This window comes from Tamandua tetradactyla, chromosome 9 (genome assembly GCF_023851605.1).
Source record: "Tamandua tetradactyla isolate mTamTet1 chromosome 9, mTamTet1.pri, whole genome shotgun sequence".
NCBI lineage: Eukaryota > Metazoa > Chordata > Mammalia > Pilosa > Myrmecophagidae > Tamandua > Tamandua tetradactyla.
This window is the reverse complement of record NC_135335.1, coordinates 49,157,689-49,168,260: the sequence shown is the minus strand read 5'-3', so window position 1 is coordinate 49,168,260 and position 10,572 is coordinate 49,157,689. Positions and strand designations below refer to the sequence as shown.

The 10,572-nt window shown below is 56.9% G+C and overlaps 2 protein-coding genes across 2 annotated transcripts in view; one reads left to right on the top strand and one right to left on the bottom strand.

Moving 5' to 3' along the window:
• The first annotated feature begins 2,778 nt into the window (after positions 1 to 2,778).
• Positions 2,779 to 9,291, top strand: LRRC14B (leucine rich repeat containing 14B). The gene is made up of 2 exons (XM_077116782.1): positions 2,779 to 3,659; positions 5,786 to 9,291. The coding sequence occupies exons 1-2, from the start codon at positions 2,797 to 2,799 to the stop codon at positions 6,429 to 6,431; spliced, it is 1,509 nt and encodes a 502-aa protein (XP_076972897.1). The 5' UTR covers positions 2,779 to 2,796; the 3' UTR covers positions 6,432 to 9,291.
• The window catches only part of CCDC127 (coiled-coil domain containing 127), a 26,460-nt gene continuing 24,984 nt past the window's right edge, over positions 9,097 to 10,572 (bottom strand). Inside the window, exon 3 of the mRNA XM_077116783.1 lies at positions 9,097 to 10,360. Coding sequence (XP_076972898.1) covers positions 9,699 to 10,360 — 662 coding nt within the window. The 3' untranslated portion in view covers positions 9,097 to 9,698. The remainder of the gene's footprint in view (positions 10,361 to 10,572) is intronic.

Below are 10,572 nucleotides of genomic sequence, written 5' to 3'. Positions count from 1 at the left end.
ACTATGTGATGATATTGTAAACCATTGATTGTACACCATGTATGGAATGTTTGTTAAGGTTTTACAATAAAAATATTTTAAAAATGGAGAGAGAGAGAGAAGAGCAGGAGCTTGTTATGTAGATAGACCCAGGGGCCCAGGTGGACAAAAAGGAAGGAGGGACAGGGCTGGCTGTGTGGTCAGGGCCCGGGCAGGTGGAGCCCTGTCTGTTCTCGGAGATACTCACGAGGCTGCTGCCCCCTGACTGGCCCCATCGCTGGGATCGTGGTCTCGGGCTCCCCGTGCACTCCTCAGGCATGTCCCCCACTGCAGACGGGCAGGCATGCTCGGAGGGCCTGGACCCAAGGATGGGGACCGACCTCCAGAGGCGCGAGCCGGCCTCAGCCTGGCAGCAGCCACTGGTTCTGACCTGCGCTTTCCCTCCTCCTCGTCGGAATCTGCTTCCCAGGTCCCAGGCCTCTGCCCCGGGGTGACAGCTGCAGCCCCTCTGTGGGGCCTGGCCGAGTGGGAAGGTGGAAGCCACCCCCAGATTCCTTCCCAGGGAAGCCGCTGCCCGCGCCCACGCACCCCACCTCCCTCCCGGGGCGCCCTCCGGGTCAGTGTGCACCGTGGCTGTGGCCCCATGCGGCCTGCCTGCCTGCCGGGGGCGCGGGACAAAGGGCGCGGGGCGCAGGGCCGAGGCCGGGGGCGGGCACGGAGCAAGCCACCGAGGACGCTGCTGCAGGCCCTGCTCGTCCTGGCCAGGTGGCGCCCCGACGCCCGGGTTCGACTGGAAACTGTCCCGCGGCCCAGCAGGCTCACGTCCTGGGCGCGAGGTGTCTCCTCTCCCCCAGGCACTCGCAGGGACAGGGAGCGGCGTGAGGACTCGCGGCCCTGGGGCCCCCCGCACAGCCCGCACTCGCCCACCGGGCCCAGGGCTGAGCCAGCGTGGGGGGAGCGCGTGGCACCTCGCGTGGGCTCCAGGCAGCTCCTGCAAGTGGGAGCTGGCCATCCAGGGGAGAATTCCACGTGCGCACGGGACCACAGCCGCCCGAGTTCATGGACCACTGCGTTCTTGTCACAAGGGAAGCGACGAGAAAATTTCTGCAGACCCACCACCTGGCCCAGCGCACTCCGGTTACTGCTTTGTCCTTTGCATTGGGTCCAATTTGCTTTCACATCGACACGTGGGTCACAAATCGGGGCCTGGGGAGGGGGAGGTGAGCCCCGCCCCGCGGTGCCTGGAGGCCGAAGACGGCCGTCCTGCCAGGCCCCACTCAAGCCACTCCTGGACACTGGCCCCCTCTCCCAATACCCCTCCTCCAGCCCTGCAGCCCCTGTCCCCACTGTGCTCTGTTCTCTGTCGGCCATAACCTGCTCCATGCTTACCTGGGAGAGTGAGAAGGGGTGGGGTGCCCTTGGCCGTGGGCTCACCTGTCCTGCAGCTCCCTGGGAAGCCCCCCCGGGGGCACCAGATTTGGCTGTCACAGGACTTGGGGTGGGCCCAGGGTGGGGCAGCAGAGGCCTGTGGTGACCTGTTATTTTTTCCTTGTAGTTTGGAGACATGAACAAGTAGCCTTTTAACAACGCGCCTTACTTTGACAGCTAGGACGAGCTGGACACCACGGGGTCCTCCAGGAGACTCATGGCCACAGATAGGCTTGTCCTGGGCGAAGGCACAGGGAAAGTGACCTGCTGAACTGTTCCTAGGGGCACAGGGCGGATCTGGACTGAGGACTTGGAGTGGGGCTGAGGCAGGCCCCAGCTTGCCCACTTGCCCTCTGCCTCCTGCCTCCCCTTCCACTTCCTCCATTTCCTTGCAAATGAGGCCACCTTGGTGGTCCTGCAGCAACACTGGGCAACAGGGGGTGTTGGTCGCATCAGCCGAGTTAACCTTTTCAGTGCTAGGTGCTCACAGGGGTCAAACCCTGTGAAGAGCAGTCCAGCGCACAGGTGCGCCCACGTTTGCTGTCAGCAAGGCTGCAGGTGGGTCACGAGGAAATGGCTCAGAGAGGAGAGACCGGCAGAAGCCAGACTTCATGTGCTACCTTCCAGCTTGAGCCACGGCTCAGCCTGACACTGGTACCCGGCCCATGGGCATCACTGGTGGGTCCCAAAGTGTGGCAGCAGTCGGACACCCGGGAAAGGACAAAAGCCTGCCCCAGCTCATGGGAAGTGAAGGCCCAGCACCAGACGCCTTGTGTGGCCAGCATCATGTATCTTTGTTAAAACTAGGAAAGTTATCCCAGGCACCCCCACCCATGGCCCCACGTCCCTCATCCAGAGCTCCACTACTAAAAAGCAAATTTCACTGGCACCCAGAGCCCAGCTCAGGGCCTGGCTTTACTCTCTGGCCATGGGATGGGCCCAGGGCTCAGAGGACCTACTTGGGTGGTGAGCGGGGACCCAGAACAGGGGACGCTGCCTCGGTGGGGGCAGGAACTGCCCACTGCAGACGCGCCTCCCCAGCAGAGGCTTTCTGCAGCTCCCAAACAGGTGCCTCTCGTGGAAAGGGTGTGGTTGAGCGTTCACCCTGAGGGGGGTCGTGGGCAGCAATTCTCAGTGGTTCAGTCCCGGCTGTCTGCCAGGCAGTTCCACTCTAGCCCTGGAGCCAAAAGGAAAGCAGCTCCGTGCTCTGCCAGCTGACAGCTGTGAGGACAGGCCTGGCCAGCAGAGGGACGCAGGTCCAGCCAAGCAAGCCTCTGGGACCAGGAATAGCAGTCAGATGACAGCCTGCTGCCCTGCTCCTGCCCAGCAGCTGCAGCTAAAAATAGGCATGAAGGGCAGAGCTGGGGAGAATCCAGTCAGTCCCACAAGATGAAGTCGCTGCGGTTGGCTTCCGCCGAGGCCCTGGCCTCTGACACCCAGGTGGCCCGGCAGAGCCTGGGGAGCGTGGCCCACACCCTCTACCCACTGCTCTTCAAGGCCAGCTACCTGCTGGAGCAGGCGGACGTGATCCACGAGCTGCTGGCCCGCTGGCCGCTGGCCGAGTTCCGGCTGGGGACGCTGCTGGGCCCGAGCGCCGAGCACCCCGCGGACCTGCGCGACCGCGCCTGCAGGGTTTGCCTGGAAGCCTGTGCCCGCGGTCTGGGGGCCCACGTGCGCGGGGCCGCCTCCCCGGGCCGGCGGCTGAGGCTGGCCGACCTCACCGGCCTCCGCGACGTAGAGGAGCCGCCCTGCCCCTGTGGGAGGACGCTGGGCCGGTGGGGCCGCACTGAGCTGCTGGCCAGGACCTGCTGTGAGTTGCAGGCGGAGCCCGGCGCGCCCGCGCGCCCGGTCGAGGTGCTGGCCGACCTCTTCGTCACCGACGGCAACTTTGCGGCGGTGGTGCAGGCCCTGCGGCCCCCCGGGCCGGCCCCGCTGCGGCTGCGCTGCCCCTCGCTGCGGGCGGACAGCCTGGGTCCTGGGCAGCTCCTGCACGTGCTGCGGCTGGTGGAGCCGGACGCGCTGCGCAAGCTCGAGGTGGTGCACAACGTGCGCCTGCACCCCGGCCACGTGCAGCAGCTGCTGGGCCCGCGCGGCCTCCCCCAGCTGGTCTCGCTCACGCTACCCGCTAAGGCCCTGGACGGCGACGACCCGCACCTCGCCGCTGTCGCCGGCGCGCTCGGCCAGATGACGCAGCTCACCAAGCTCAGCGTGGCCTTCTCCACCCTGACCGGCAAGCTCCAGAGCCTGCTGGGGTGAGCGCGTGGGCGGGGTCCGTGAGGGCTGCGGTCGCGTCTGCGGGAGGGAAGGTCGCACCTGTCCGTTCTGGGCCCCGCGCACTTGCTCCCTGAGTTACCTGTCCTCCGCGGCACGGCAGCAGGCCGGGCCGACATAAGTGGGGGCGGGGGGAAGACCCGCGGCGGGTGAGGCGGGAGCCCCCGACTAGCAAACGCGGCCGGACTGCCGGCACCATGGTATCTTTGGAAGTGCCTTTCCAGGCGCTGTACTCCTTACCTGTGGCTGTTGGTTACCCATGGCCCCAGTAGCGGCGGCTTCAGTTACAGACATTTCAGGTCAGGAGTCCGGTGGGACCTGGCTGGGTGCGTGTGCCGGGCGTCTCCGAGGCTGCCCTGAGCCTGGGCCGGGGGTGTGGACTCAGCTGGAGGCCGCACAGGGAGGGGCCACGAGGGGGGCGGCGAGGTGGAGGCCCTGAGAGGGGGCAGAGGAGGGGCCCTGGAGGCTCTGAGCTTGAGAGTGGCGTGGCCAGCTCCACTCTTACGAGGGTCACTGTGGCTTCTTGTCCACACAGACGCGGTGGAGGGGCAGAGGCCCGGGGGAAGGCCTGGGGCAGTGTCCAGGAAGGTTCGGGAAGGGAGGAAAAGGTGTCCACTGCCACGCACTGCTGGAGCCTGGGCTGGGCCCCAGCTGGACTGCGGGAACAGCCTGGATGGGGTGGGCCACTCCGTGAAAGTGTTGTGGGGAGGGCTGCACAGGGGAGGGGTCATCCCACTTGGCCCTCCGGTGAGCTATGAGCGAGGGGACGACGGGTGAGACACTGCCAGGGCAGGAAGGGGTGTGCCCAGCAGGGCCTCAAGGAGGGGGCCCTGGGCTGGTGAGCAGGGGTGGGAGGAGGTGTGGGTGCGAGGACCCAGCTACATCCTCAGTGGTGGGGGAGTGGGGAGTGAGGACTGAGGTGGGGCTGGGGCTGGGGGTGGGGTGAGGGAGTGGGCTGGGGGTGAGGGAGGGGGCTGGGGGTGGGGAGTGAGGGCTGGAGTGGGGTGAGGGCTGGGGTGGGGATGGGGCTGTGGGTAGGGTGAGGGAGGGGGCTGAGGGTGGGGGCTGGGGTGGGGAGTGAGGGCTGGGTGGGGTGCAGGTTGGAGGTAGCATCTCCCTGTCCACCTCCACGGGGCAGCGCCTCTCCTCGGCTTCTTCCTGCTGGGTCATCGCAGCCGTGGTGGGAGGCAGTGAAATGAGCCCCTTCCCAGCTCCCTGTCCTCTGTCGAGGGTCCGGGTTTTGGGTGGGTAGGGGCACTGTTTGGGGTGATGAGGTCAGGAGAGGACACGCTGATGGACGTCTGAGTCAGGTGGGTGCCAAGGGACCTCAGGCCCAGCAGGGGAAACGGTGGCACACAGAGGGTCAGCAAGAGCGAGGGGAGGTCCGGAGCGGAGGGCCCACCTGCACGGAGTTGGGCACTGACCTGGAGGAAGAGGAGCCGGGAGGGTTTTGGGCAGAGGCTGGGTGCGTACCACCTTCTGGGCAGGGTAGGGTGTGAGCCTGGGAGCAGAGGGGCTGGGTGGGGGGAGGCACTGCCCACGCCATCTCTGGACACCATATTAGAATCCCCTTCCAGGGTCTGCTCACATGCCCCCTCCTCCAAGAAGCCCTCGCTGGTAGGCACCACTTGGATATTTCCATCCAGACTCCCTGCCCCCAGGTTCCTCTCTCAGGTGCCTGGGGAAACTCCTTACTCCCGCACACTGTCCCAGCTGGGCTGCACCCCCAGCGCCAGGGGCCACCTGGTGCAGAGCAGCCCAGCTAGTGACCAGGCCAGCAGCGTCACAGCTTCTGTCCCAGGGTGCCAACACAGCCACAGGATGTGTGCAGATGAGGGGCTGGGTTCCAGTAAAACTAGGGATCTGAAATGTGAATCTCATATACTTTTTAATTCCATATAATTTTCACTTGTCACAAAATATTCTTTTTTGTTTTCAATTATTTAAAAATATAAAGACCATTCTTAGCTCAAGGGCTGTAAGAAATTAGGCTGCAGGCTGGGTTTGCCAGCAGGGCTGTTTGAGATAGTCACCGCCGTACCCCCTCACCTCTTAGAGCTCCCACCTGGGGCCCCTCACCTGTGCTGTCCTCTGCCTTGTCCTACAGCCCCCTCAGGACCCCGCTGAGAGCTCTGGACCTGGCCCACTGCTCCCTGAACCACGCAGACATGGTCTTCCTGGCCAGCTGCCCCCAGGCCTCCCGCCTGGAGGTGCTGGACCTCAGCGGGCATGACCTGGCCGGCCTGTACCCGGCGACTTTCTGCAGGCTGCTGGGCCGCACTGCCTGCACGCTGCGGGAGCTCACGCTGGAGGACTGCAGCATCGGGGACAGCCATGCGGGCCTGGTGGGTGTGGGCCTGGGCCCCTGCCTCGCGCTGCGGGAGCTCCGGTTCCTCGGGAACCCGCTGTCCGCCCGTGCCCTGGAGGGCCTCTTTGCTGCCTTCTGCGCGCTGCCCGAGCTGCGGTGCGTGGAGTTCCCTGTGCCGAAGGACTGTTACCCTGAGGGCACCGCCTACCCGCAGGACGACCTGGGGTTGTCAGCGTTTGACCAGCAGAAGTACGACCTGATCGCAGGGCAGCTTCGGGCGATGCTGCTGCGGGCGGGCCGGGACGACATCCGGATCTCCTCGCCGCTCTTCGGCAGTTTTGACCCAGACATTCAAGAGACCAGCAATGAACTTGGAGCTTTCTTGTTACAAGCTTTCAAAAACGCCCTAGAAAAGTTTTCTAGAGCACTGAAACAAATGGAATAGGTCCTTGAAGTCAGGCCGAGGTGGGCCTCGTGTTTCAGCCGTGCTCCGCGCCCAGCCTTGGCTACGCTGCCACCGAGGCGCTTGCCCAGCGAAAACTGGGCCTGGCTTAGGGCTAGGCTGCTGGGGAGGAAGCCCTGCCTAGTAGGAGGGGCCCTGGGGGGCACCTCAGTGTCCTAGCAGCTGTGTGGGCCCCCGGAAGAAGTGTGTCTGTCCTGACCACTATGCATGGGGTGGCACACGACAGAGTCTGCAGGACTCTGTGGCAGAGGAGGGAGGTGGTGGCATGTGAGGCCCATGTGGGACACGGCCTGATAAGAAAACCTCACAGAAGGCTGAATAAAGCGAGAGGTAGTGATTCACAAGCCGGCGACAGAAAAGGGGGCAAACGTAAAGAGGCAAGGAAAGTAGTCAGTGATCCTGAGGGGGCGGGAGACTCAGGTGTCCCCTTTGTCACCCCTTGGCCATGTGCAGCACTGACCCAAGATGCCACGAATGTTCGCAGCCTCAAGTCCAGCATGGGAAGGTGGCTTTTGGTGTCTGGGAATGACTTTGCTTCTGCCCCGCATTGCCCCAGCAAGCCTGGGAACAGTCTGCATGGGTGATTCGAGCTGGCTTTGGCTTGGAAGGTGGCTGCTGAGGTCTGAGCCCGCCAGGGAGTGACCACAAGGTGATGACAGGACTGCAGTGACCCCCCCCCCCCCCCGCTGCACCATTTGGGGTTCGTTTCCTCCCAAATCTCCCGGCTGAGACCCTGGAAGGCTATGTACGTAGGCCGGAACCTCCTCGAGTGCTCCTGAAGTGTGCTTGAGCAGAAGGCACCCTTGGACTCGGCTTTGCCTAGCTCTCATGCAAGGTCTGAGTATTAGAGTGACTGAATGCGAGTAAAACAGAAGTCAGTTTCCTCAGAGATGACTTGTATTTCATGGTGATTCAGTCTTTTAAAGGATCTAAGAGTCTGAAAATAAAACATTCCCCATTGCAGGTGCTCCCCTCCCCCACCCAACCCCCAGGTGTGTCCCCATGGCAGGTGCTCCCCTCCCCACTCCTGACCCCCAGGTGTCCCTATCCAGGTGCCTGCCACCTGGTGGTGGGGTGGGGGGTGGTGGCCATCACAAGGAGGGTAAGACTCACTGGTACTACCGTAATTTACTAGCCTCCTCACCCAGCTCCTCCATGAGCGCTACAAGTGTTCCCCTAAATGCAGAATTCTAAAGTAGCTGATGCAGATAGTTTTTGCCAGTTTAATGGTAGTTTTGGTGAAAGGATCAATTCCCGGAGCTTCCCAGTCCCTCTTCCCAGTCCTCCAATAACAATGTTTTACTCTAAAGTTGTTAAAATTGTGCACACATGCCCAACAGCATTTTGGCTTCTTTTTCACAATTTTAAACCATCTTGCCTTAGTAATGGTTCACTATAATCTTATTTTATCCTTAAATATTTTGGTCCAGCAAATGGACATAACATTATATATTTCAAACGTTAACAAAATCAACTTAAAAGACATGGATATATCAAAGTCGCTGATGGGAGCCAGCCATGCTAAACAAAGACAGATAAACATGCCCTAATATGCTTTGCTATAGAAAGCTTGTCCTCACTTTGCAGTCCTGCACCAGTGTCCAAACTGATTGTAATCTAGTGTATCTAGAGGGAAGGAAGCTAGACTGCAGTATGGTGTACACTATTAAAAAATAAGGATGAATAATTCTTGAATTTACTAAATAAAAAAAATAAAACCAAGAGAAACACATCAAGTGTTTTATTCAAGGATACATGGCACACCAGTGGAACAGGAGCTAAAACTTAAACTAGTTCTTTAAGGGTGTAATCCAGAAGGAAAAAACTTTTGAGTACAAGTTTGCCTAAAGAAATTATTTTTGAGCAGATAAAGTCATTGTAATATACAGAAAAGTGGCAATATGACTAGCTATTGAGGGAAGAACCCATTCTAAGCCGAACCCGGGGATCAGAGCTAACACTCTAGTGCCAATGCCCGCATCTTCTCTAAGCCCCTGAGCCTGCCTCCTCATCTGTAAAGTGGTTCTGAGGACAAAAAGCAACATATAAATCTAAGTTATCTATGTAAGATTGAGGTACAATATGAACTCAGTAAGAGATCTGTGATGATGATGGCGACCCTGCAACTGAAGTTAAGTTTCCTATAAACTTACTGTGTTTATTTATTTGTTTTATAAGCACAAGGGACTTGAAATAGGTAGATACCTTGTTCCAGTCCCTGCTTGGCCACTCACTATTGCATGATTGTGTACAAGCTCCTAGCATTTATGGAGCCAAATTACTGCCTGTGTGACCCTGGGCAGGTCATGAGTTTTCTGTATCTCAGTCCCAGTTCCCTTACCTGTAAAGTGCAGGTAACAGTACTTACCTCATGGGGATACGGTAAGGATTTAATGAGCGAACATATATAAAGCAATTAGTAAAAGCTCAATTCATATTTAGTACGTGTAAAATAGTGCATTAAGTGTACCTTTTAGGAGGTAAAATTTGAGATAATGTATATAAAATATTTTGTAAAGTATTACATAAGCAATAGCATTGTTACATTTAAAGGGCAAGTATTTTTGCTTATATATCATTGTTCATAAATAAATATCTGTTTATTGAATACAGAAAAGCCAAATTCAAACACACACTGGGCTACCAAATGGACACAAGAGGCACCTGCTGGGTTTTGTTTGCTTTTTTTTTTTACTTTGGTGGGGTAGGAGAGATCTTCAAAATATAAATCTTTGATAATAAGACTTTCTATTATCATCTGTTAGCCTGTTTTGTCCATAACTTGGCAACTTTTAAATGTAATTTGGGGAGAGAGAAAAATAATTCAAGGGGAAAACAGAATTTATTTAGGGAGTGATAAAAAAACAGACAAAAAAAATTATTTACGGTGAGATTATTATGTTTGACTTTTTTTAAAAACAATTTTTATCCTCAAGCCAAAACACAAGATTATACTGCTCTGCTAAAAAATACACCTAAAACATGACTCAGAGGATCCGTTTACTTAACAGCTAGAGAATCAGGAAGGAAACCCTCTGTCTCCCAGGACTAACAGCATGTCTGCTTAGAAAGGACAGCACAGTCGATCCATGGACGGCAGGAAGAGTGGACGAGCGCTCTGCTCACCGGCGCTTACACAGCCACCACACGGGTGGCAGGGGCGAAAGACATGGGCGTCAGCGGATAGCCCAAAACGCCAACGTGGCAGTCTGCTTGATTCAATAAAAGAAGTTCTGTTCCCTTTTTGCCTTACTTCTCCAATATGGCTTTCTCTACTCTCTTAAACTTTTTCAGTTCAACAATTAGTTCCCAGTATTTCAGGTATAACCACATGAGTCTCCCATTTTGGCGTTTGTTGGTATTCCAGACATCGCCACAATATGTATCGTGTTTGAATATGTCAGTTAGACCAGCCGCCATCTCCAGGTCAGCAGCAACTGGGTCAATGGACGCTCGAACCAGTAAGCTCTTCTCTATCTCCAGTCGCTTGTTACGGGGGAGAACCAGACTGCAGTAGATATTCTGTCTTTCTGTAAGAGCATCTTCAAATTCCTTCAGCAAAAGCCTGGCTCTCTTTTGCCAGTCTTCTTCCTTTTCCAGGCAGCTCTGGTATGCACTCCTCAAGGGCTGCAACTGTCTCTTTTCTTGCATAACCTGAGCCCGTTCCTGTTCCAGAAGCTTCTTTTCTTCTACTAACTTGCGCCCCTGAGAGATGAGGGCTTCTCGATAACTAGCAGTTCTGTTTTGTTCCTTTTCAAGTTCTAAAGACAACTGAGCAACAGCGCGGCGATTTTCTGAGATCATGGCATGATACTTGGCTTCAAGATCCCGTTGGAAAGCAGCTGTTCTCTGATGATACGCTTCTTTCTCTTTTTCTATTTCTTTTTGGGACTCCCTAGACCAAATCCATCCTGACACAAATAAAGGGGAGATAAATGTATGCATAATAATAAGTCAGAGATGAAATGCTGTAATCTTTACTTAAAGAAAACACAGAGAAAATAAGCATCGCATTTCAATAAAAGGTTAGGGCTTAAGTAAGTCCTTAGAAGCACCAAAAGATAACATTTTGTATGAAATGATATAATATGCAAAATTCTTATCTTAAAACTAGTTAAGGGCT

Excerpts from the sequence above, each read along its gene's own strand:
- LRRC14B (XM_077116782.1), top strand. The coding sequence starts at position 2,797 with ATGAAGTCGCTGCGGTTGGCTTCCGCCGAGGCCCTGGCCTCTGACACC. Across the intron at positions 3,660-5,785 it reads AAGCTCCAGAGCCTGCTGGG|CCCCCTCAGGACCCCGCTGA; the intron begins GTGAGCGCGTGG and ends CTTGTCCTACAG.